Genomic DNA, 26,257 nt, shown 5'->3' with positions numbered 1-26,257 from the left:
TTAAATATTTTTTTGAAAGTTATTGGAATTGTTATTCTTGCAAAGTGAAATATCTGATCTGATGTTGTTAATCTTCTTTCCATTCATAACTGATGGGTTCGGTTCCGATCCCCACGGAACCGTGTTGGCCTAATACCAAGCTTGCGGACACCAAAAACTCTCGAGCTAAGCTGCTACCCACAATGCCCTTCTCTGTTACCCCAGATCACGTTTGCCGCATAGCCATATAGCAGCATTTCACCGAGCTCTCAAGCCAAGTGGTATTTCTCTTGATATTTGGATGTGTTTTTCTTATTTCGTCACTCTCTAACTCTATTTCCTTCCAACATCACTCATTTACAGTTATAGCTCTGCCCATTAGGTCATTCATTTACCATCGTTGGTGCACCCTCTCCTTACCCCTGTGGTATCTCTTGATATCATCGTTGGTATCTTCTCTCCTTTTCTATCTTTCTTTCCTTTCTAGGTGTTTGTTATTCTAGATAACTTGTTATAGGTGTGTTTGGGAAAATGTCTGGTAAAAAAGGGACTCGGGGTTTAAGCATTGCACCTCTTGCAGTGGTAAACTCCCAGACAGTGACTCTCATGACGACTGCATTTATTGTCTGGGGGTTTCTCATCTCTCTGTTAAACCCCATTGACAAATTTACCTAAGTTTCAGTCAGCGTTCGCTGAATTAAAGAAAGACTAAATTAATTTTGATAGGCCTTCTTGCTTCTCCTTTATCAGATGCTATTTCTGTGTCAGAGGTCTCAACCTCTCCTATGAAGGACAAGAAACGTCCCCATTCTGATCCCTCTTCACCGGCTGGTGATAAGAGTAAGACACCTAAGCATAAGGCCCACAAACATTCCTCGGAGCATAGAGTTGCTAATTCAGCTCCAACTATTGCTGTTCCAAGCTCTGCTCCGACTGAAACTATGTCTCAAGCCATGGATATTACTGGATCCTAGATGCCAGCGCCACCATCGGCACCGACTCCTACAGTTATGGCCCTGACCTTGCCTTCCATTACAGCTATGGCACTGACTTTGCCTTTGACTAAATCAAAAACGGTTCCGACCTCTTATCATTTTTTGGAACCAATGACATTGACTCCATGTGCCTCTTCAGCACTGAGCTCTACCACTCCACTGATTCCTTTGCTACCTGTCTCCAAATTAGAGACTACAGTGCCCATGGACCCGATACTCCCCCTCCTTGGATCCGTTCCTGAGTCAAATGTACAGCCCCTTTTTGGATTGACACGACTCCCTTCAGGAATGTCCACGAGGTCCATCAGGAGTCTATCCGAACTTGATGTGGAGTGCCTGTTGGGTCAGCTGTTGATGGCCAGAGAGATACTAAATGCTCCAAAGACTCATCCCCCTCTGGTACTTGGGTCTGTCTGTCCCAGGACTCTGACGTATATGCCTCCATTGGACCTGTTAGTTCCAAAGCCCATTGCTCCATCTTTTGTGGAACCCCATTCCTCGGTGCTGACAGTGACTGTCATTGAGGTTTCGAGGCCAGCCCTTTGGTTTTCAGTTCTGAAGGAACCGTCCCTTCCTCAGGCTCAGTATTGGGAGATGGAGTCCTCAGTCCAGGACATGGTTCTGAGTGTTTTATCCGTTCAGCCCTCGGATCCGGGGATAACACCTGCCCCGATCCTGCTTGAGGCTCTATCCCTGGGAGTGGGTCCGACGGAGTGGGGTATGACCCCAGTTCTGATGTTGTTCTTCTTGGTTCCAGGCTCCCACTCCTCTTTGGGTTGTCCCGATTTTTAGGTGATGGAGAGGGTGCTTGCTTCCGGAAGCACTCCTCAGACATCAGAACTTCAGCCTGATCCCTCTAAGCTACATCTACTATCAGCCACCTCCCCAGGACTCCAGGAGGAGAAGCCTCAGGAAACCCCAGTTAGATATACCTATCCTTCCGAGTCTTCCTCAGATATTCCCACTGAAGAACCTCCTCGGAAGAAGGTGTGCAAGAGGAAGCACATAAGACTCTCCTGAAGTGTGTTTGACAAGACACGGACTATAATGATGGAGAGGGGTCCCCACAGTCACCCCCGGATGATGTCTCCTTTGCAGACATCCTGGATATATCAAAACAGAGGGGTGGCTGGAAGCCCTCCAACCCTTCCTCGGAGGAATCCATGTTTCTGCAAGCTTTATGCTCCGGGCCTTCTATCTCTTGGGTGAGCCCACCTGCCAAGTTAGTCCAGCTCATCTTGCAGAGTGCTTGGCAGAACCCTGACTCTATTGAGGCCATTCCCCAGAGACCTGATACGATTCTTTCCCCTCTGGAAGAGCATCCACACTGGTCCAGAGGTTTGCCAGTTGACGCTATGGTGGTGGCGGCGACCACTAAAAAGGATCTAGTGGAAGAAAGTCCTACTGTTCACCCACCCAACAGGGAGTCTTGGGCTGTGGACAGGTTGGGGAAGTGAGTCTTTGCTTCAGCGACCTTTGCTGTCAGGTCCCTGAACTACTTGGCACACTTCATAAGTCTCCAAAGAGATCTGATTATCGAACTTTCTGGATCCCTCATGGGTCAAGTGTCTGACGAGGCATGGGGCAATGTTGCCTCTCAACTTGCCACCCTATTTCCAATTCGGCCATGAGACTGCCCTCCCACACAACTGAAGGGGTGGCCAGAGCTGCAGGTGCAGGCATAGTTATGAGGTGTCATATCTGATGCACATCTGTGACCTCACGGACTCCTTCAAGTCCTCTTTTTTGAATGCCCCTATTGAACCATCTTCCTTGTTTGGTTCTAAAGTGAAGGACACACTAGCCAGGTGCGAGCAAGATGGAATGACTCTGTCTGTTGTTGGCCTACATTTTTCCAAGCCTCAACATTCTTTTTCCAGGAACCGGAGGAGTGGGAAAATCTGGCACAAGAAATCTCAGGGTCCTTTCTGTAATGCACATGTCAAGGATCCCCCCCAGAGGCAGAGGGGGTTTCAGTGGTGGAAGACACCCCTTTACGGGCAGAATGGGTCCCCAAAACCAAGACTCCAGGGACTCCTTCTCTGGGTAGTCTTATCAACACTCCTGAAGCGTTGCCCAATTGCTTTTCCTGGAAGCAGGGGCTCATTTTTCTCTGCACTAAACTGCCTGGCGCTCTATTTCAAACAATTGATGGGTGCAGAGAATAATCTCCAGAGGCTACTACATCCCTCTAGCCTCCCATCCAAAACCTACAAAAAACCTTCTCGATGTTCCACCCAATCAAAGGGAAGAAGCGGCTTCAGAGATGAGAAAGCTGTGTCAAAAAAGAGTCATCCAACCAGTCCCTCCAGACAAATGCGGATCCGGGTTTTACTCAAAATTCCTTTTAGTGCCACAAAGGACCAGGGACTGGAAACCCATTCTGGATCTCAGCCATTTAAACAAATCAGTTGTACAAACCAAGTTCCACATGGTCACTATTCAATCCATTCTCCCATTTTTAAGGGAGGATGTTTGGATGTGCTCAATAGACCTCCAGGATGTGTATTACCACATAAAAATGGACAAACTTTCCAGGAGTCTCCTTCGCTTCTGGCTAGGCGCCAATCATTTAAGCATAATTTAAGGCCTGCTATTCGGTCTCTCAATGTCTCTTAGAGTGTTCATGATATGTCTAGCAGTGGTGACAGCTCATCTGAGACTTCAAGGATTCTAGGTGTTTCCATATTTAGACAATTGGCTCCTCTCTGCCCTCACCAAGCATCTTCTGACTATGGCCCTCTGATACACACTTTCACTAGCAGAGTATCTAGACATCACTGTACACTGGGAGAAATCCAACTTAGAACCTACCAAACAGCTGGAATTTATATGGCAGTTTTCAATACTCAAACCTGCCTGGTATCTCTACCGGCTCACAGGCTTCATAGGTTAAAATTGCAAGTACGTGTGATACTCCATCAAAGAAAGGTGTCAGCAAGGGAAGTTCTCCAGGCTCTGGGGTCCATGGCTTCAGCCATTCTGATAGTTCCACTGGCAAGGTTACACATGAGACTGTTACAATGGATCCTATTGTCCCAGTGGGTGGCAAATCTTTGCCCCCTAAGCTCGCAGCTGCTCATAACCAACTCTTGTAAGCAAGATCTCCTCTGGTGGATGAGGCCAGATGCAGAACTTTGGTGTCACCCCTTTCAGACCCCTCAACCCAATGCCACTGTGACCATGGATGCTTCCCTGATAGAGTGGGGGGCCATTTTCAGTCAAAGGCAGTCCAAGGCACGTGGTCGAGCTTAGATGCCAACCTGCATATCAGTGTTTTGGAGTTAAAAGCAGTACTGTTAGTGCTGAAGGCATTACATTCAATTCTTCACCCTTGAACTATTGCAATTCAGACAATATGCCAGTAGTGTGGTACATCAACAAACAAGGAGGAACCAAATCCTACCCCTTGTATCGAGAGGCCATGAGAATTTGGCACTAGGTGATAGCTTCTGACCCCTTTCTTATAGCAACGCAAATCCCAGGGAGTTCCAACGTGATTGCGGACAGACTGAGCAGATGCATTCTCCTTCCACATGAGTGGTCTCTCAATCCCAAAGTGATGGCAGAAATTTTCAGTTGATGGGGGCCAGCCTCGCTGTGACCTGTTCACCTACCCTTCGAACAACAAATGCAGCAGCTACTTTGCCCTCTTTCCCCCAGACGGGAGTCCCGAGAGATGCTCTGACTCACGATTCACACACAGGTCTCCTCTACACTTATCCTCCAATTCCCTTGATACCTCAATTCTTAAAGAAATCAACTCGGTTGAGATGCAAGGTGATCCTCATTGCCCCATCCTGGCCTCATAAAGTGTGGTCCCCTTCCTCCGGCCTCCTCTGTTACAGCCTCCACGGATCCTGGACACTCATCCAGACTTAATTTCTCATCCCCAATGGTTAACTCTCCCAAATCTGTCCACTCTCAAGCTGACAGCTTGGTTTCTCCACTTCTGTTAGTCACCAGGCAGGAAGCCCTTTCCTCACCTGTTCGCTATATCATTCTGGCCTGCCATAAGCCATCCACCAGAAAACTTTACAGAGATAAATGGAAAAGGTTTTCTCTTTGGTCTAAAGAACAGATGCTAGATCCCTTCTCAGCTCCGGTCTCTATTATCCTTCAATACTTACCTGAGTTCTTTGAAAATGGATCATCAGCCTCTACCATAAGAGTCCATTTAGCCACTATTTCCAATTTCCATAATGGATTAGAGGGTACACCACTTATGTCCATTCATCTATGCAAAACCTTTCTCAAAGGAATGTTTCACAGCAGACCTCCAATTAGGCGACCCTTAGACGTGGAATCTCTCCTTAGTACTGCAGTCTCTGTCTCAACCCCCTTTTGAGCCTGCTGCAAAATGTGATCTCAGATTTCTCTCATGGAAATCTATCTTTTTGGTAGCTGTCACTTCAGCTAAATGGATCTCAGAATTTGCAGGCCTTATGCATCAAGAGACCGTATCGCTACATATTAATCTATCTTTTTTCCCCAAAGTGGTTTCTGATTTTTCTGCAAACCAATCCATCGAGCTCCCAGTGTTCTTCCCAAACTATTCCAATAAAGGAGAATACTGCCTACACTCCTTGGACGTGCATAGGCAACTACATTTTTATCTAGACAGGACTAAATCTATGTGCAAGACAGACCAACTTTTCATTTCCTTCTCTATTCCAAGAATGGGATATGCTGTCTCAAAAGTCACTTTATCAAAGTGGCTCAGAGATTGTATTTCTTTTTCACATTCATGTCCAAACGACCCTAAACCTCACAATATCAAAGCACATTCAAGTAGAGCTATAGCAATCTCTGTAGCTTTTCACTACAGAGCATCTATGGACAACATTTGTGCAGCAGCCATTTGGGCTAAACCATACACTTCATCAAACATTACAAGTTTTGGACATGGTCTCCAAGGGAAGAGTGGTCTTCAGCTCAATGGTGCCCAGGAATGTTCTTCCATAAGGGCCACCCAGGTTTCTCAGGTAGCTTGGGATTCTGTCCCATCTGTGATGAATGGAAAGAAGATTAACAACATCAGATAAGGAAGTTATGTCTTACCATAATGTTCCATCTGTGTTGTTGATCTTCTTCTATTCATCACATCCAACCCTCCACCCCCCACCAAAGGCTCCTGGTGGCTCTCATGGGTCCTTGTGGTGTGTCAGGGTTTTTGCGCAGAAATGGCCTCTGCTTTATTTCTAAATGTCTTATGCAAACTTGATCTCAGGTAACATGGGGAAGGGCATTGTGGGTAGCATCTTAGCTTGAGAGTTTTTGGTGTACACAAGCTTGGTATTAGGCCGACACGGTTCCAAGGGGCTCAGAACCGAACCCATCAGTGATGAATGGAAGAAGATCAACAACACAGATGGGACATTATGGTAAGACATAACTTCTTTTTTTGTTTGCTAGAGTGATTAATACTTAGGAAATGCATTTATTAAATCATGGTCCTAAACCTTGTACTATTTCCATATTTTATAGTTCATTTAGAGATGTAATTGGTTTCCTTTGCCTGATTAATTTTTGGAGATAAAATTGATTACTATGCTAGATGTAAATTATATTGAGGAATGTGACAGTATTTTAAATATGTCTTCTATTATTTTATATTTTCTGTGTTATAGGATTTATGCTTGAAGACTTATACTGTTCTTTTTGTACTGAAAATATTTTTCTCATTTTATGAACTGCTACCTGATTATTGGAAAGGTAATGGGACTGCCTCAGACAGTTAGACATTTTTGACATATACTAAAAATAGTATCTTGTAGGAACAAATGTTTGGAATATTCATTTCCTTTTTTTTCCTGATTTAATAAAACATGGAAGCACAGGGATACATTTGCATAATTTAAGGCATTGTTCTCAGCTCTCCATCTAAACTTCATAGTAATAACATAATCCTGGTAAAATTATGCTGAATCCTGTATTGTTTTCAGCCTTCAAATCAAATCTCATTTTTTTATTTCAGAATCAAAAGTGATACACTTCTGTTAGTCTTGTACTACATGCAATACATCACATCAGTTTCATGGTAATAAACTCATCACCAAAAGAATAAAGAAAAAAATAATGGATTTTCTGAGAGATCATCTATATTTTATCATGTGCTAACATTAGATAAAGCTGATATCATTTTACTAAATTGTACTGAATGGCAACGATCCCAAATTCTCATTTTATACTGTTGACCACATATACAATGAAGTCCAAAGAAAACTCAGGTAGTTACTCCCTCTTAAACTGTAACTAACAGATCTGGTGCCATTAATTGCACACTACATGGAACTAATTACCTTCTGAGACTTTACAGTAAATAATCTATATATCTTGTTTACTAGAACTTGACTCATCTAAGCACACTACTTTGTTTAATAAATTGCAACAAGACCTTAAAATACTTTTTAAATATTGTGTTGCCAGTACAAAAAATAATAAGTTTTAGAGGTCATGCTGCTGTTTGGGTTTATTGATTAAAGTCAGCATTTCACTTCAGGGAAAGGGGGTCTACCAGCAAATGGTTTAATTTTCAGTCTGACCAAAGCAACTTCACTGTATGATGTACTTGCAATAAACTTGCTAAGTAGGTTAATTCTTTAGTTTAGAAATACAAGCTATCTATTTTAGGGTTTCTGTATTTTGGAATTAAGTCAGTGGTTTAATGTTCTCCAGGTAGTGCAAATTTTTAATTCCTATTGGATCCTTCTTTCTTGATGCACATTACTTAACCACTGCTTTTACAACAGTATTACAGATCATTAGCTTTGTAGACCCCATGCAGAACTCTCTTTCCAAACTTTTTCTATCATAATTGCTCTTTCTATCATACTATTCTAAAGCTTCTTAAATGAGTTCTCAGTCATGATAAATCATGTGATCTTGTCTTATTTCCAAATGTCATAGATCAGCCATTCAGGATAATGTGCCACATAACATTACATTCATTCCTACTGTTACTGCATTTGTAGCTATACTCTAAGTCCTTACTAACCCTGAAATTGTGAAAGTTCATTGGGAGATATCTAGTCAATAGGTAACATATCATGTGAACAATATATTTACTTTGCAGTGTCCCGTAATGCTGTCAGGGCTAGACATCTTATAACTTATGCAGTTAGTATTTAGGTATATTCAGGGGCCTAGCCTGTTAATAGCAGCAAGTCTGCACTGTGCCACTGTCTGTACAGTGTCTTGCATATTATCACACTATTTGGCTTAACTGACTTTCTGTACGGAATTTTTTGTTTGTTTCATTATCAGCTGAGTGATGTAAATGAAAAATTCCCCTTGTGAACCAGCCAACATCCTCAATTCAAACATAAATAACAAAGAATGCAGACAAGATCTATGTAAACAAATTGACTACTTGTTGGAATTCACGGCAAGGAGGTCAAGGGACATAGTTATATGGAAGCATCTCATCCTAGTAGTTTACCGCAATTTATTAGTTTCCCAGGTACAATGGCATGATCATATTGTAGGATAACACTAAGTCTCAGCAGTTGTATATTGGCTTTCTTATCATTTGTTCCCAAGATACTATGAAGTAGAATACATTACACATGTACATGGAAACATAAAAACAAGAATATACAACTTATTACAGTCTCCAATAACTGTGGTTAGCAAGATGACACAACAGGCAACAGTTGTGAAGGGGGAATCTCCATTTCCACCAGTAAGCAGGATAAGGGATCTAAGTGGTACCTGTTCAGAAGCAGTCAGAGCCACAAAAATAGAAGCAAATATTAAATGAACAACCCAATATTCATGTACTACACGTTATGCTTTCTGAAGGCCTCACTGCAGGCCTCACTGGGAGTGTTCATCTAGCTTGTGGAAGTAGCGTGAAATGGGACATCTACGCAATTTATGGGAAAGACATAAAGACATGTAAGCAATAAGATCCTAACATTGATTAAAGAACTCATTTTTTACTTACCTACAGAATCATCTTTCACTTCCTGGACACCAGGATTACTTTTCAAATCTCTGCTCAGAACACAGAAAACTGCGTAATGACCCCGGCTCATTATGCTTTAATACTATTTAGTGAAACAATGAAGCTTTTCAAACTTGGGTCATTTTTTTGCTACCATTTCAGAGAAATCATAAGCTGCCATACATCTCATCAGCAGATGGAACTTACCTATAAAACCATTCTACAAACAAATAAGGCATACAGAAATGAAACAGTTTTAGAACACAAAACCACAGCAATAGCATATGCAAGATGTTCATTTGTGCCACTGATGACCTGGATTTTGAAACAAGGTGAAGTAATTAGAATGGTAGACTGGGGAAATGGATTATGTGGCAATGGATAAAGTCTCATTTCCTGAAGAGAAGGTGTGGGTTTAACTATTGCTTGTCCAGTCTCTGGTGGAGGGAGAATCTTGAGGGCACCACCCCTTGAAAACATGATTTTCTCCAAAAGGGGTAAAGCTAGGAGGCTACCATACACCCTACAAAGGGGCACTGTAATCATGGCTCTGGCATAACAACTTCTTTCAGTATGACTGCAAAAGGGAAAGTGACAGGATATCTAGTGAGTGATATGAGAGTACACCTCATGTACTCTAACATCACTGCATGCCACTCTTTTCTAAGGACCCTGATCAGCTACTACAGCACGATGACTCACCAAGCCCATCTTCCCAGGTCCGTTGAGTTCTCATTCTGTTGTTCTAGGAACTGGTACCCATCAGGCTGCCCACTATGAGAAGTTAGGAGGGCCTGTCCTGTAACTGGATGTGTCCAAAATTACTGAAAGCACCATAAATGACTTGGAGAAGGTGAATGCAGCAGGGGAGCGAGCTGAGTGATGGCAGTGACTGGATGGGGAGGAGGGAGGTACAAAACAAAAGAAAAATATATCATTGTAGTGACAGCTTATGAGTGCTGCTGGGAGTCAAACAAGTTATGAGTGCCAAGACTCATAAATATGCAAATTCAGTATTTATTTCTTCCACAGTTTAAGGCATTCAGAAAAATGAAATTCATGTCAAACATTTTTACTGTTTTTTTTTTTTTCAGACAAGTTACTTAGATTTATGAGACAAGCTGATTAAAGCATTATTAAATAGCTGGGTTGGAATACATTGTTTTCAAGCTAATGTAGTGAGGTCTGTGCATCACATTGGCCTATATGCTTGAATAGATCTACTTAATGTTGCTGTATAACCAGATAATCGAAAATCACAACCTCGGGACCATTACAATGAAAAATCAAGAAAAGTGAAAATTTAAAACAACTAATCCCAGAACATCGAAAACGGGAAAAATAACATAAGTGAAAGGTTAAAACAATGAATCCCAAAATATTGAAAATGGTAAAACAAACCTACCAATTCTACCAACATGCACTTTTTCAGGGGGCTATCCCCCCCTGCACCCCCTACACCCCTTGCAAGTTAAATATACCAACTACGAGATTGCACTACCTTGAAGGAAACAAAACAGTCTACCAATTGCTAAATAACAACTCTCTTCCCATTCCAGCCCTATGACAGAAAGCACAGTACTGATTATACCTTCCCACTTCACCAAAATTTGCCAACATTATAACTAAAACCTTTAATTACTAAACACCAGTTACACATTAAAATCTACATCCCTACGCTAACCATTATGTTCCTACACACAGCACCACAATACTTTAAACTTAAATCTTCATCCAAAGCTAACAGCTACATAAAAATATAAAGAATTGCCTACTTTTTAAATGTTAAACTTGCAAAAACTCTTCCACAAAGAACTAAACCATCAAACGATAATGCCACCATACTTGCATATGTCCTTATTTCAAAACCTTAAAGAGGCAGTGCACCACTATTTAACTTACCCTTTACCTTTTCCATTCTTATTCGATATTCTGGAATGCGATCTTCTCATTTTTCACTTAAGTGCTTTTTTTATACTTATTTACTCAATGTGACATTTGATAATCTGGTAATACGATAAAATGAAGGGGATCTGCTTGAAAACATGCTATCAATTGCTATAAACATATGAACCTGTGCAAGTGTTTGTGTCACATAGAAGATTTTAATATGATCACTAAATACAGATCCTCAGCAGCAAGGGAGATGTGCAGCGTTAAGTCCCTTTCTGAAAATTACTTCTGCTTGCCATACAGATACAGTGCAGTCCACAGTGACAGCATCTCAGTATCAGAGTCACCATTTAGGTAGCAATTATGCACCTTCTGTACAGATCATGGTTTCATATATTCATGTGTTAACCATGTTATTTGAAAACTGCAAAGTGGTATTAGTTTGACATTATAATTAAGAATTCTTAACTAGCCTTGCTGTCAGTGTGGACACAAAAGCAAAAGTTTCTAAGCAAACTGATTGTAGTTGGGGATTATAGCTTTATTTGTGCAGTTCACTGTTTGAGTTATTTTTAGTGCTATAAGATATTTTGACTAACATTAAATCTTATGGTTATCCATTCACACAGTGAAAAAGATCATTGCTGTAACAGTTACATTTTTGGTTTTATATACATATGGTTTGCATTTAGAGTTACAGTTGAAGTTATACTGGGTGACATACAGCTAGGATTTGTTCCACTACATGAGAAGCTTACATCAATCTGATTGCAAGTTGTAGAAAAGAAAATTCATACATTTGAATTTAACAGCTATTTGGAGTATTTAACCAGGAGGCAAACAGTGTGAAGCTTAATATGGTATCACCAATGAATTTTACAGCTCTACAGGGAAGCTTCAAGAGTCACATAGGTTATGATAGAAATACCCAGATGGGACTGATTGAAAGGAATGTCTTGCATGATACGAACCTGAGTGGTGAATCATTTATAGTCTTCACTGCTAGTCATGTATGTCTGCAACAAACACCATGTTGCAACACAAGGATGGTTTTGTACCAGCGAATCTTGGGCCAAAGATTATTGACAACATTTAGATAATGTCATAAGGTCTGAAGCCATATGTTCTGCATACTTGGGTCAACAGGGGTATTGAGCTGTTACCTGATCACTGTTTCTTGAGGTGTTTGGTCAGATGAAAAAAAAAGCAAACAAAACCCAAAATAGGGCACAACTCCAGTAATCCACAAAAATAACAACCACTGCCCACAGGAACATCCAGGACCAAGCGAAGACGTAAAGAAAATGTTGTTTAATAGCAGCAAACACCAACTAAGCGCTTTCACCATGAAATGGCATCATCAGAGTCAGTGCAAAATCACAAACACACAATATTTAAGTAAATTCCATCAATTAAAAAATGACATCATCAATTACTCAACCAATGAGCCAGTCCACATCACAAAAAACTAATTAATATTTATATTTAACCTTTTCATATCCACCCCCCTTAAACACAATTACATAAATACATAAAAACATATATATATTACAGCAGCTAAATAGCAGCCAACCTTGACTAAAAGTAAATACATATATGTAAATAAAACATGAAAAAATGAAACCAAAACAAAAACAGAAAATTATACATAATAACATGTGTAAATATAAATATAAGTATAAACTGTACGGGCAAAGACTAATTAAATAAGGCTAGATCTATACTTCAACACTGGTTTGATGGAAATAAAGTCATTGATACCAGGAAATCTCATGGCATTTCTCATGGCGAAAGCGCTTAGTCGGTGTTTGCTGCTATTAAATAACAATTTCTTTACGTCTTCGCTTGGTCCTGGATGTTCCTGTGGGCAGTGGTTGTTATTTTTGTGGATTACTGTGTTTGGTCAGATGGCTGGGATGATGCTTAAACAGACCTGGAAAATACAAAAGTGTAAGAGAATGTCTTGGGAATGCCTAGATGATGATCCTGTGCTGAATTAGTTCCAGTCTCTCCTTCAGAAGAGCTTTTCTCATATATCTCATGACATCATTAACTAAGGTTGCAGCAAAGAGCATCAACTAATTCTTGTCATAGCATAGCAGTACTGCTGGCAGTCAGCTGGACTGATGGAAGCCATCAGGTTAAAGGATTCACATGCAGTGATACCTCCAGATTGAACCAACAGGCATAGAAGCTAGGATGAAAGGATATGTATTGATAATGGGCAGATTTAGCATATGCGAATGGGTAGGTAGTAAAGAAGCATTCACTTCCATGCTGACTTTCAAGAAATGAATGCTGATACTGCTTTTGCAGTCAGGACTGAAGCACTTCAGTAGAGTATGGGTGGTGCCATCCAGTGCCAGTTCGGCACATAACTGGGCATTCCCTTTCAGATTTTAGACATAGTTAAAGAATATCTTGTGATTAGCCTTAACAGAAATAGCATCTCTAGCTAAGGATAATTACAAGGAATTCTTTAACTATGTTCAAAATCTGAAAGGAAATGCCCAGCTATGTGCTGAACAGGTAATGGATGGCACCACCCATACTCCACCAGAGAAAATAGTGTGCATGCTGGGTGACCGATTTGGTGCAGACTTCACCCTCCTATCACCAGCAGCCATACCCCAAAGTATACCTGCCACCATTCCTCAGCCTATTATCTCACGAGAACTGGTCATATCTGTGCTCTCTAAGGCCAAAAACATGGCTTCAATGGGACCAGATAACATCCCAGGTCGTCACATTTTAAGCAACCTAAAACATGACTTAGCAGATCCACTTTGTTCCCTCTTTAAGCACAGGCTGAGCACTGACTATGTTCCAGCTGAATGGAGGACAGCAACAGTAATCCTTCTGGACAAAGGGGGGGCCACAAACCAACCCTAGGTACTACAGACCCATAAGCCTTTCTACCCTCATCTGCAAGGCCAAGGAAAGAATAATTATAGACCTTATCAACAAGGATGTAGGTAATCTCCCAACTGTACACCCAACCCAGGGGACACCATGCTTGTTAAACCTGGTTGACTTCAAGAAAGTCAGCAAAGCTCTGGATGAGGGTAACAGAGTGCATACCACCTACCTGGACCTAGTCAATGCATTTGACACAATCCCCCACTTGGATATTATAGAAAAACTCTCCCAACTTGGAATTTACCATTATATCACTTGATGCGTAGCCAATTGGCTCACTGACAGGACACATACTGTCAAAGTAGGTGACTTCACCTCAAGCAGAAGACCAGTCACCAGTGGAGTACCACAAGGTTCTGTGCTAGTCCCTTTACTGTTTGGAATTTATTTCTCAGAAATCCACGCAAATGTGGACCGCTGTGGCTGACCAAGTTCACTAATGATTGCAAATTGGGTGCAGTTATAGAGTTCCCCAGTGATGTTAACATACTTCAGAAAGGGTTAATGCAGACAAATGATTGGTGCCAAAGCCACGGATTAAAGCTAAACACAAAAAATGCATTATTATTCCCTTTGAAAAAGCTGACTTCCCTGCTAATTACACTATTGACACCACCCGCCAAAGTATTGACCCAGTGGTATGTGATCTGGGTACACATGTTGACAGAAATCTGAACTTCAACCACCAAGTTTCCACAGTGGTAAGGAAAGCCGCCTATGTGGCACATATGATAAGTAAAGGGATCTCATCAAGCTCTAGGGATGTTATAATTCCATTATACTCTGGCCTCATCAGACCAATAATTGAGTACAATGTTTATTTTTGCATGTACCTCATCAAACACCGGCAACAGCTGGAGAGACCCCTAGAGGTTTCTCACCAAGAGAATACAGGCAACCCAAAGCAAGATCTACATGGAAAGTCTGAAACCCTGTTGCTGTAGTCTGTCTCCTACAGGCTGTTAAGAGGTGACCTGTGACTGGCCTACAAGGCAGTTTCTGACCCTTCCCTAATGGAAATGCTACATATTCACAAATCAGATTGCATGAGGGTCATTTACACCAGTGATCTTAACCTAGCTTGTGACATGAGCCGACCATGCTGAAGAGACAGATACATCTTCCAGAGACTGCCACTTCTCTGGAACAAGCTCCCTGTTCAGGTGAAACTGAGCTCCTTCCTGGCCCTCTTCAAACACAACCTGGATCTATGGCTGGGTGACACTAAGTTCACTCGGGGGGGGGGGGTGGCGCCCATGTCCCTAATGGACAGAGGCAGCCTGTGTTAAGTACCATAGATGCTTATCTCTGTGAATTTCAGTCACCTAACCAAGGACAATTGGGGCAACTTGTGATAAATATGACTAGACTGGTAAGGGGTTTAGGGCTGTTAGCCTAGTAATCATATGTGAACCTATGTACCAGTGTAACTTATAACCTGCAGCAAGTGATTTGCTACAATTTTAAAAGTAGAAAGACCTTTTTTTGGTCCTCAAGTATAATGATGGCTAGTAACAGATATGCCAACAGGTGTTTAGAAACGGGAAAAATAGTAGTTGTGGCTGCCATCAAAGAAAAGGCCTCCTGTTTGTGAACTTCTAAGAGAATGACTTTCTGATGATCTCAAATATCAAACAGATCATCCAGTATCTCTAGAACTTGTCTACAGGTGGAAGGAACACACTCTCCTGAATCTGGTATACCTGCCGTATTCTGTATAAGCAGTGCCAGGTGCAGGTGAGATTCCTGCAGACTAAACAGGTCCACAATATCTAAGCTATGAAAGTAGATAAGATCTGGCCAGACATCCTAAAGCTGCTAGACAGTGTATGGAGTGCCATGGCTAATACACCTTTTAGTTGTGAGGACGATGGGCATAGTTTGTCTGGATTGGCAATCTGGAATAGTAGTCCCCATTTCACAAAGCAAACCACCAGGAGAGTTAATTTTTAAAATATAGACAGATCATACTCTTCAGCTGCCTGAAGAAGCCTCTGCAAGGTGCTAGAAAAGGGACTTTGTCTAACAGTTGAAGCTTTAACTCATGAAGAGCTCTCTTTTGGTTATGCAGCAGTTATCGAGTCTTTATCCTTGCAGAGATTTTGGATGGGCTACAGAGTTTTCCAGTACAGTCTACATTGGCATTGTGGACCTCAAGAAGGCATGCAGGTGTATATACATTGGAGTGCTTTGTAGGAGATTTATTTATTATTTATTTATTTTACATTTGTTGACCAGGCTTGTCTACCTGGATATATGTCCATTTTCAGTAGAGGCCTGGGGAGAAAAGCTCCAAGCATGAACAGTGCCAAAGTTTACAATATATAAAAAGACATGTAAAATCATAGTACAGAGGCAACATTGGTCAAAAGAAAAATTGTACTAAACACAATAATAAGTTTGAGCAAGTCCCAATTAGGAAAGAAAACTCTTGTATTTTATCCTCATACTATGAAGGAAAGTGTAATGACTAGAATTAGAGGCATAGGTTATAAGAGTAGAGAAAGGGGTGACAGCAGGAAGGGGAAAGAGATATCAGTCTGGGTTTGCACATGGACAAAGCCAGTGAGTTTTAAGATGTTCTTTAAGATGTTTTTTAAATAGAGAAGTAGAAGCAAGAGTTAATATTTCAGAAGGAAGCTGATTCCAGTTTTTACCTGCTGTGTTTGCGAAAAGTGAGTCACCAGCTTTGTTCTTAGATTTAATAGAGGAAACTAGGAGCTTATTAGCAGAGCGTAGTGTAGCCAGATTTTTGTATGGTGTAATCATATTAGTGAGGATAGGGGTGTTGTTGGGGTGGTATGGGATCTTTTGGGTGATAAGTAATTGTTGACAAAGTATATGGTTCTGTAATTCTAGCCATCCCAGTTGTTTGAGGTTGAGGCAGTGGTGAGTTTTAAAGGGGGAGCAAGTGATGAATCTAGCTATACTATTATAACAGGTGGAAAGTTTGGAGAGGTTGTTTTAATATATAAGATGATATATATATGAGATAATATACTGTAAAAGAATCCCAAGGCTACTTTTATATGCTAGTCAGATCCAGTATTTCAAGGGCATGAACTGTGTGTGCATTCTCAGTATCAAGGGTGGGCAGCATAGGATGCTGTTGAAGGTGCGTCATGTTTTCCACCTTCATGGTTGTAATTTTCTTGTACAGGACATCATGTTTCAGTCAAGCTGCAGAGAATATCTAGATTAGGGATGTGAGAGTTGTATCTTTCTTGTTTGCAGGTATCTCCTGCATACAACAGAGTGGTATGTTTCTGACTGCAAAGTGTCTGGAATAAGAATCATAAGATATGCTTGTCTGTAGGAAAGCAGTGATTTGCTGTCTGCGGTGAGGTGGAAGCAGATACTGCAAGGTGAGGAGTTTAGGTGTCTTGAGGTTTTGTTCAAAAGTGGAAGCAGACACACTCGAGGTTGATTTGTGGATGGGTGAAGAGACATCAGTACTGCAGGTACTGTAATGGTCTGTGGTCATGTAGCAAGAAATGAGTGAAAGAATGAAACTGGCACTCTGTCGGTAAGGCTTTGTCCCCATCATAGCCTGTGTCCAAAGGGATGTAATCATGAATGCAAATGGCAGAACTAAGAATCCTCCTCCTCATGATAGTTGGACTTACTCTGCATGACAGTGAGGTGCTCAGGAATCTGGAAGGATATCAGAGTAAAGCCACTACTATTACACTTTCATAGGAATCATGTGAGATGAATTTTGCACATAGTAATGATGCCCACTGAGTGCATCAAACTGGGAAGAGGTCCTCGGATAGACCTGGGACATGCTTAAGAGATTCTATCTTTGAGCATATCTGGAAACACTAAGAGTTCTCCCAAGATGACCAAAACACTTTTACTAGAGATTTAGATGTCTGGGCTACCTCTATAAGCCCCACAAGGACAAGCAGGTAAGAAAATGGACAGGTGAATGGGCAGATGAATTCAGGTAACAGGTTATCAGTTATGACTCAGATATCAATAAATATTCAGCTAAAGTGGTGTTAAACATATTATTGCTACTGTGATAAGGGGGTTAATGACACGATAGCAGAATGCATAAAATCATTGAATATAGGTAGGTATTATAGTATGCCCATTTTGGTATTCATATTTCCTTCTGTGTTTGACACTCTTGAATCTGTCCGTGCGTGTGTGTGTGTGTGTGTGTGTGTGTGTGTGTGGTTATCAAATGTATCTGTCTACAACCTAATCTAATGTTATACTAAAGTCAATATTTATATCTATATATAACGTTTAGTTATCAATATCTGGCTAGAGGGTTACAGATTATAGAAGTGAACATGTAATTATAACACTTTTGTTCTGTGTATAGCACACTGTGAACACGCACACACACACACACACACACACACACACACACACACACACAGACTCTTCTGAAATAAGTTTTCATATTTTGTATCACAGATGGTCTATGTGAGCATTTTGTGACACCTCAAGTACACACAATGTGAATAATCACTGAAGCACTTCTGATTTCTTGCTGTTCGTTATGATCACCAGTAAATTAAGCATTATGAGTACATTGCAAATTAAATGTCTTTTTTACAGCTGTTTAATTATGGCAGAAGTATAACTCAGGGACCTGTTTTCTGGCATAGTTAGAATTTAATATTTAAGGCTGTGTCTTATTCCAAACAGTGCAATGCAACCTGTGGGCGGGGAGTGAAGAAGAGGATAGTTCTTTGCATGGAGATTGTAAATGGAAAAATTAAAAGACTAAATCCTTCAGAGTGTGACATCATCAAAAAGCCAAGTGAAGAGACAACATGCTTTGAAAGACCCTGCTTTAAATGGTATACAACTCCATGGTCTGAGGTAAGGCATAACTCATTTGAAGACATTTAATCATTACCATTTTATTTAATGCTCTGTCTGAATGCAAACGTTTCAGCTCATGATTTAACAAAAAACAGAGAGGTAAAAGTACAACACAAATACTTCAGTGTTTATGAAAGGTAACAGGGCGTGCTGTAATAATTATTGTTTCTGGAATCTCAGTGCTGTTTGCATAAGTGTCTCATTTACTGTATTTATTGCCAAAGTGAAGGATAGTAATGAACAGTGTTTGAGTGGACCCTGGCACATTTTGGGTGTGTAGTTCATCATCTCAGACTGTTACTGATATGGCTGAGATAGAAACCATAAAAGGATATTTATAGATGACAACATCTGAACTAACGTAGTAATGCCGTTGCTTTGCTTTCCAAATGGAAGAAGAAGATGATGATAATATGTCTGAGAGATGACAGCACAGCAAAACAGGCTAACTGGTATAGCAGTATTACTTTATGTAACATAAGCAAGGATGGGATGGAAAAAAATAGTAGCCATTTTGCTTACATTGTCATTATCAAAACTAAGGTATTCAATTGTTTTTTTTTTTGCCACATTTATTTCAAGTTCTCACTCAGATCCTGCAATTTCTTTGTTGTGATTCCTAGCTAAAGCAGCCAAATTCACATTTTGCAATTGTAAGACTGCACTAGATTTTTCCTTTTTTACAAGTGACAACATGCCATGTAGTCTGTAGTTTGTAGGTTATTCTGTAATAGAACCATCATTAGACAACAGACATTTCTATAGACAGTTATCAGACCAGATAACAGGTATCTTTCCTCTCAGTAGTCTATATTGTGTACCTAAACTGCATAAACATTTCTAAGTCTCTGGCACTGCCTTCTTCCAATCCAATATAGCAAGGGACTTCTGAGATACATGTACTTAGAAACTGAATTCATATGGTTCTAATAAGTTAGGCATCTGATTCTTTAAATAAGTACCACATCTTTCACAGTTGGGGAAAACTCAACATTTGGAATCTAACATGCTTTCGGCATTCTGTTTTATTTTGTCTAAAAGCAAATCTTATGCTCTGCTTTATTATTAATCTGCTCAGTTTAGGCTATGCTTTGTTCTCCTTGTTTTTTACAGAAATCCAAATGCTGTTCACCCTTTTTATTCAGAATCTGAATCGTAACGATTGAAAAGCCTAGACATTCATGATTTATGCATATATATATATATATATATATATATATATATATATATATATATATATATATATATATATATATATATATATATAAGGGCCTGTGCCAGTAGATACACAGGTTGTGGACTGTAAGTTCTATTCCCACACCAGGTGCTTCGATGTATATTCTGACAATGAGAATACAGTGCGTCTTCAAGAAGATGCTGTACTTCTGAGGTGCTGCCCTTTGGATGACTCATTAAATTAAAGTCCCATCTACCTGAGTTGCTGGTAACTTATGTGGATGTTAAAGATCCTGTAGCCTTAAGTGGAAAGATGACCAAGGGACTTTGCAGTCTGCCCTTACCAAATTTCTCCCATCTACATAAATACCATCTCTGATCTCCCCTGAAAATAGGCCAGAAGTTTAGTGAAACTAACACAGTCAGTACAATAAATATATACAAATAAAAAGGCCTGTAAAAGAAGACATATCCTGTGATATCTACCCAGATCAACAGCTGCCACACCTCAACTCTTTCTCATTATCTCCCAGCGATTTACCAAACCCACTTAGCGGTGAAACATTTTAAGCATTCCCCATTGCTTTGGAGGAATGGTTCTAACTAATTTTAGATTTCAGCCTTTTCACACACCCATGGTCCCTCCTACTCATGACACATGACTCCTCTGCAGCTTGGGCATTTAAGGGCAGCCACGGTGGTGCAGCGGTTAGCATTGCCGCCACACAACAAGAGGATCTCTGGTTTGATTTTCGTCTGGGGTGCCTTCTGTGCGGAGTATGCATGTCCTCCCTGTGGTCTCGTGGGTTTCCTCCAGGTGCTCCGTTTTCCTCCCACATCCCAAAGACATGCTGTAGGTGGATTGGAGACACTAAATTGGCCCTAGGTGTGTGTGTGTGCATGTGTGTTCCTTCTGTGGAAGGTTGGGCACCGGGCTGGCAACCCGACACCATAAAACTCCACTGCCAATCATGAGCAGACAGGTGTTCCACTGTGGCGACCCCTAACCAGGAAAAAGCCGAAAGAAGAAGAAGAAGAACATCCAGACTATAGCCCCTGGATCTTCTCTTCAAGACTGAAAAGATTTAAATTATAGCATTCCATCTCTGACATTCCACTTACCTTTCTGTGTTCCTATTTCTCATGTTACCCAAGACCACCACAGCAGTAAAATCACTTCACCATCTCTCATATCAGTACATCAGCACACAGCGGTCTGTGTGCCCTAGCCAGTGATGGCATGTATTTTTTTTACTTTCCTTTTTAACAGATTGCCAGTGATTTTCTACTATAATGCTGGGTATTAGTATATTACTCAGATATATTCTCTCCTTTGTATTATCTTCCTTACAGTGTACCTCTGACAGCACGTAATGAGTTAATATTTCTCTTACTAATACAAATGATTTTTAGCCTGCTTCTGAGACTTGCTATTTAGCTTGATCTTTCCTCTCCCTGGAGTCCGGCTTGGTGGGGGTGGGGATTTATAGGTTACTGTTGAATGATGCTTCTGGAAAAATAATTCTTTGGCTGCAATGTTAAAGAGTACAACAGAAATATTCATTTGTGTAATATAAAGGGAGAATTATAGTTGAAAGCATAATTAAATAATGTATATGAATAAAACCTTTAATGTGTTTAATGTTCTTAATGGAGAAGTATTAAAACAGATTTAATGCAATTTTGCAAATACGTCTTTGGCACCTAAATGGATAAAGCTTCATCGAAGTAAAGATAAGCTTAATTACATTTCAGCACGTGAAAAGCCGTAATGTATTATTCTTTTATATAAAACTGACATTGTACCAAACACATTTATGAAGGCAAATGTAATTTAATTATAATTAGCTTAGTTTAGCTCACACCATTGTCAGCCTAATCTATAGAACACTCTGTTTTCATGGAAAGGATATTCTTTTCTCTCCTTCAGAAGTAGTAGTGTGTGGTACAAGTGTCTTTGTCTGTTTAATTATATATATTGCCAGTTGTGCTGTAGATGCCATTTTATCTTCCTCTAATTCCCATGACTGTATACTATACAATGGGCCTGATTCCAAAAGACTTGCTCTTCGTGTAAGTGACCATTTACATCGAGAGCAGATCCTTTGGAATCTGGCCCCACAGCATAAGCCTGATTATATAGGCCTTACACAGAAGTAAGCCACTTATGATGAGAACAATTCTTTCAAAATCGGAAATGTACACTGAGAGTTGAAATCTGGCCCTCTGTGTATCATTCCTAGTCCACTCTTTTTCCTGTCATGCAAAGTCCTTCATCCTACGTCATCTATTGTCCTATCCTGTATATCCAGGCAATACCTGTTTATATAAATCTCCCAATGGTCAAAATTCTGTTGGGCTTCCCTACAGCCTTTGTCCTTTCTCCTTCTTCCAGCAGTTTTCTCTAAAAGGAATCAAGAATCTGTTCTGGCTTTCTGACTGCCTTAGCCTGTGTTTTTGTTTAAGGACCTATATCTGTTAGTCCCCTGTCATTTTGTTTTTTGTTGCCCTCTTTATACCTCTGTCTCTGTAACTAACTTTTTCCATCCTTATCTTCTTCATTCATAAGAAGAGGCACTATCGTAAAATGGCTTCTTATGGCAGGTAAATGTAACTCCTCCTTTACTTTATTGATTTTGTCTTTATTTTTATGTCTGCTTGTTTCTCAGGCAGATGTACCGGACCACTAAAGACCCTTTTCAGTTATGATCTCGCTACCCTGAAAAATATGCCTATTTCATTTTTCGTGAATATTGATGTTTGTGGCACATGGATGCTTACTTATTAGTGGTATGAAATCTGATGAGTTAATCCAACCTGCTTTAGTCAATGAATAAAAATAGCATTTTGGAATTATTAGGTCATTCTCTGAATATTTGTCCCATACCTGAATGTCACTGAAGTTCACATTTCATACCTCCTCATTCATTGTGCTAGTGATACTTCTTAACCAAAACTATTTCCACCTCTGCTCGATAAACTGTGCATCAATCCTACAGCTACTCACTTTGCAATTCATTTTCTCGCCTTCTTGACAGACATACCTTTGCACTGGCTACCTGTGAGAGATCCTTCTCTAAACTAGCTCCAACTTGCTGAAACTTTCTACCTGAATCTGTCAAGATTGCAGACAACTAATCTCATTCAAGAAATCATTCTCCTCAGATTTGCTTTATGAAGACACACGTACTTGCTTCAAAGAGAATACTTAATATATGCAATGTTAAAACCTTTTTCCTGCTTTATAGATCTATACCAGTCTCTTTATATATATATATATATATATATATATATATATCTCCTTTTAGTGTAGTAGTCTTTAGAACCTTCAGTCCTGCTTTCCCCCTTCCCTTTTATTTTCCTACATAAATAATGAGAAGTCGTACAAATCTGATATAATTTAATGATATAAACCTCACAACTGTTCATTTGGTTTCCCTTTAATTCAGTGATAATCATTTGATGAGGGAATGTTCTGCAACCTAACCAACAAGCCATTCGCCACTTTGTCATTTATTAGATAGGAAGACAGCAGCCTAATTTGGATTCCCAATGTGTCCAAGATGACGTGCGTGGTAACCGGATGTAATGTGAAAGTGGCAAAAGCGATAGCAAACAGGCTAGCCAGCTAGAGGAGGCAGGCCAGACTCTCAAGGGGGCAGGTTCTTGGAAGAGAAATTCACTCTTTATCTCGAATTGGAGATGAATTGTATTTTGAACCCTTAGAAGAAGGGCTTGCCCTAAAGACTGTGAATTCATCTCACTCGGCATATGCCAGCTTTGTGTTTGCACCACTGTTTTTTCAGCACTATGAAGCTGTCAACATAACTGGACCATTTGTTAATAGACAGAGCAGTGGAGAAGAGGATGAGCAGTTGTTTCGATGCAAGATAGTGATGAAGCTTCTAGCTGAAAAAGGAAAATATGTCCAGTTCACTGCAATGGTAAATGACCACTAAAGTCTTAGTATCTGATAAGGATATTCTGTGTGAGCATGCATGCGTGTAATGCTTATGACTGGAAAACATCTACTTTGTACCTTCAATAACTAAATAAAAAGAAAATATGAATTAGCTAGGTCTCAAAAGCAAGATGAAGATTACCAGTGGTATGCCCTGCTGTGAATGCTCTTTCTCCCAGGATAGACTGCATTTTTGTGGTGCAATCAGTGGTAATGGAAGTTGCATGTTGTAGTGAAGTGCTAATAGCATGTGTTTGTATTGAACAGTGATCTGTTTATATTGAACAGTGATCTGTTTTCACAAATTACCTTATAATGTACTAAAAACATATAACAAATCCTATGTACTGTCTATTGCTGACCTGGGTCTAAAGGCACTTTTAGGCTGTCCCCACAGTAATTTGGCTCCCTCCATATTCTTTACATTTGCTAGTTTAACCCTAATATCATATTTCCCACACCTACAATAATACCATGAACACAGTAATTTCACTCTGCTCCCCCTCACATAGCCCTGAAAATTATACCCTGCAGCTATAAAATTATCCTACAAGTGTATAAGCTACAGCTTAAAAATAGCCTGAAAATTGGTGTACAAATAAACACATTAAAATACAGCCAAAAAACATTGCTTAACATACATTCATACATACCAAAAGCCCAAGGAAATTCCTCCCTGTTGCACTACATACACAAGGTTTCTAATACAGCTCCAGAAACCACCATTTTTAAATATCTGGTGCTCCCTGACCCAGTTGGCAGCCTGCTTTTAAAACCTGGTATATTATCTTTCTTTGTAATATGCTTTAAAATATGTTAAGGCTGAATTTCAGCAAAATCAGCTAAACACAGTTTATAATGTACACGGACAATGTTTAAAGTATTCTGGCTTGTTAGATAGCCTCTCATACTAACTAAGGCACTGTAATTGAGCTCCATGTGATCTCAACTGCTAGTGTAACCGTGGTTATAGAACAAGAATTGCTTAATTGAAATCTGTTGTGCTACTGGCTTGATGGACAGCATCTCGTACGAACTAAGGCACTGTATTTGAGCTCCATGTGTTTTTAACTGCTAGAGTAACAGTGGTTATATAACAAGAATTGCTTTATTGAAATTTATTGTGTTACTGGCTAGAGATAACTGATATCCAAGCTGCTTACAGTATGTCCGCTCCCAGCCTGATATAGCTACTTGTTCACTTAAAGGCTGATGTAAATGAGAAACAAAGTAGTTAGCTGTTGTCCTGTACCTTAGTTTAAAAGTATAGTGTCAGACAAGTAAACGGCTTTGTGCACAGAACTGAATACTTAGTACCTGCATTATAGTGTGTTTGTAATTGAAGTTTACAAAGGTAGTGTCTCTATATATAGTGAATCAGCCCTAGAATTGCATATTTCCCTGTTTGTAGACCCATACATTTAGAAAGAAGCAAATACTGTGCTTCATAGCTGTACAGAGCTTATAATTACCATATAACTCATAATTTAAGTGAATGTGAAATGCCTGCATGCTTGGTGACTAGTTATATATGCTGATAAGGTTCTTACTCCTAATAATTTCTGTTTCTAGGCAGACCCCCTCAAACTATCCCAGTAAAAAGAATCTCCTGCCTGAAAGGATGCTACCCTGATAATCTATCCCCTCTGAAGTCCGACCTGGAATTTGATGAATTTAATACCTTATAATGTACTAAAAACATATAACAAATCCTATGTACTGTTGACCTGAGTTTAAAGGCACCTTTAGGCTGTCCCCACAGTAATTTGACTCCCTCCATATTGTTTAAATTTGCTAGTTTACCCCTAGTATCCTATTTCCTACACCTACAATAATACCCTGCACACAATAATTTCACTCTGCTCCCCCTCACAAAGCCCTGAAAAGTGTACCCTGCAGCTACAAAATTATCCTGCAAGTGTATAATCTACAGCTTAAAAATAGCCTAAAAATTGGTGTACAAATAAACAAATTAAATACAGCCACAAAACATTGTTTAACATACATTCATACATACCAAAAGCCAAAGGAAATTCTTGGAGTCAGTGTTAGTCGGTGTTAGCCCTGCTCCGCTCCCCTCCCTGCCCCCACTAGTGCTACATTTAAACTAGATTTTAGCCACTCCCCTCCTGATACGTACCAATCAGCACCTCACACATCATTGAACAACCTTCCCCCCTTAACCCATTTCCTTCTCTTCCATTCTTCCACACCCTGTTAGCACAGTCAACCATCAAAATTGGCCCTCCCCCCTAACAAAATGCAAACAAGTAAAAAACACTAATTACCCTGATGCCTATACTATTTCTATTTTACCACTTCACTGCATACAAACAAACACTTGACCATGGTATTCACTACCCAACTGGTCAAACAGACACCCACGACTTCACACATAACACCAAATACTTTACCATCCCCAGGACACCGAATATACCACCCTCAATAAAATACCACCCCTGTACAGCCACAAAACATAATCCTAAAGACAGGGACTACATAAAACTTATAAACAAACTCCTAAAGCTTAGAATATCCTGT

General features: G+C 40.1%; 1 protein-coding gene across 2 annotated transcripts in view; it reads left to right on the top strand.

Moving 5' to 3' along the window:
* Nucleotides 1–26,257, top strand: part of ADAMTSL2 (ADAMTS like 2) — a 1,179,463-nt gene that overhangs the window by 1,066,232 nt on the left and 86,974 nt on the right. For both annotated transcript variants that reach the window (XM_044058888.1, XM_044058887.1), the window contains exon 17: nucleotides 18,400–18,576. In XM_044058888.1, coding sequence (XP_043914823.1) covers nucleotides 18,400–18,576 — 177 coding nt within the window. The remainder of the gene's footprint in view (nucleotides 1–18,399; nucleotides 18,577–26,257) is intronic.

The sequence above is a fragment of the Protopterus annectens genome, chromosome 16.part0 (assembly GCF_019279795.1).
Source record: "Protopterus annectens isolate FY-2018-M chromosome 16.part0, PAN1.0, whole genome shotgun sequence".
NCBI classification, from domain to species: Eukaryota; Metazoa; Chordata; order Ceratodontiformes; family Protopteridae; genus Protopterus; species Protopterus annectens.
This window is presented reverse-complemented; position numbering and strand designations above follow the sequence as displayed.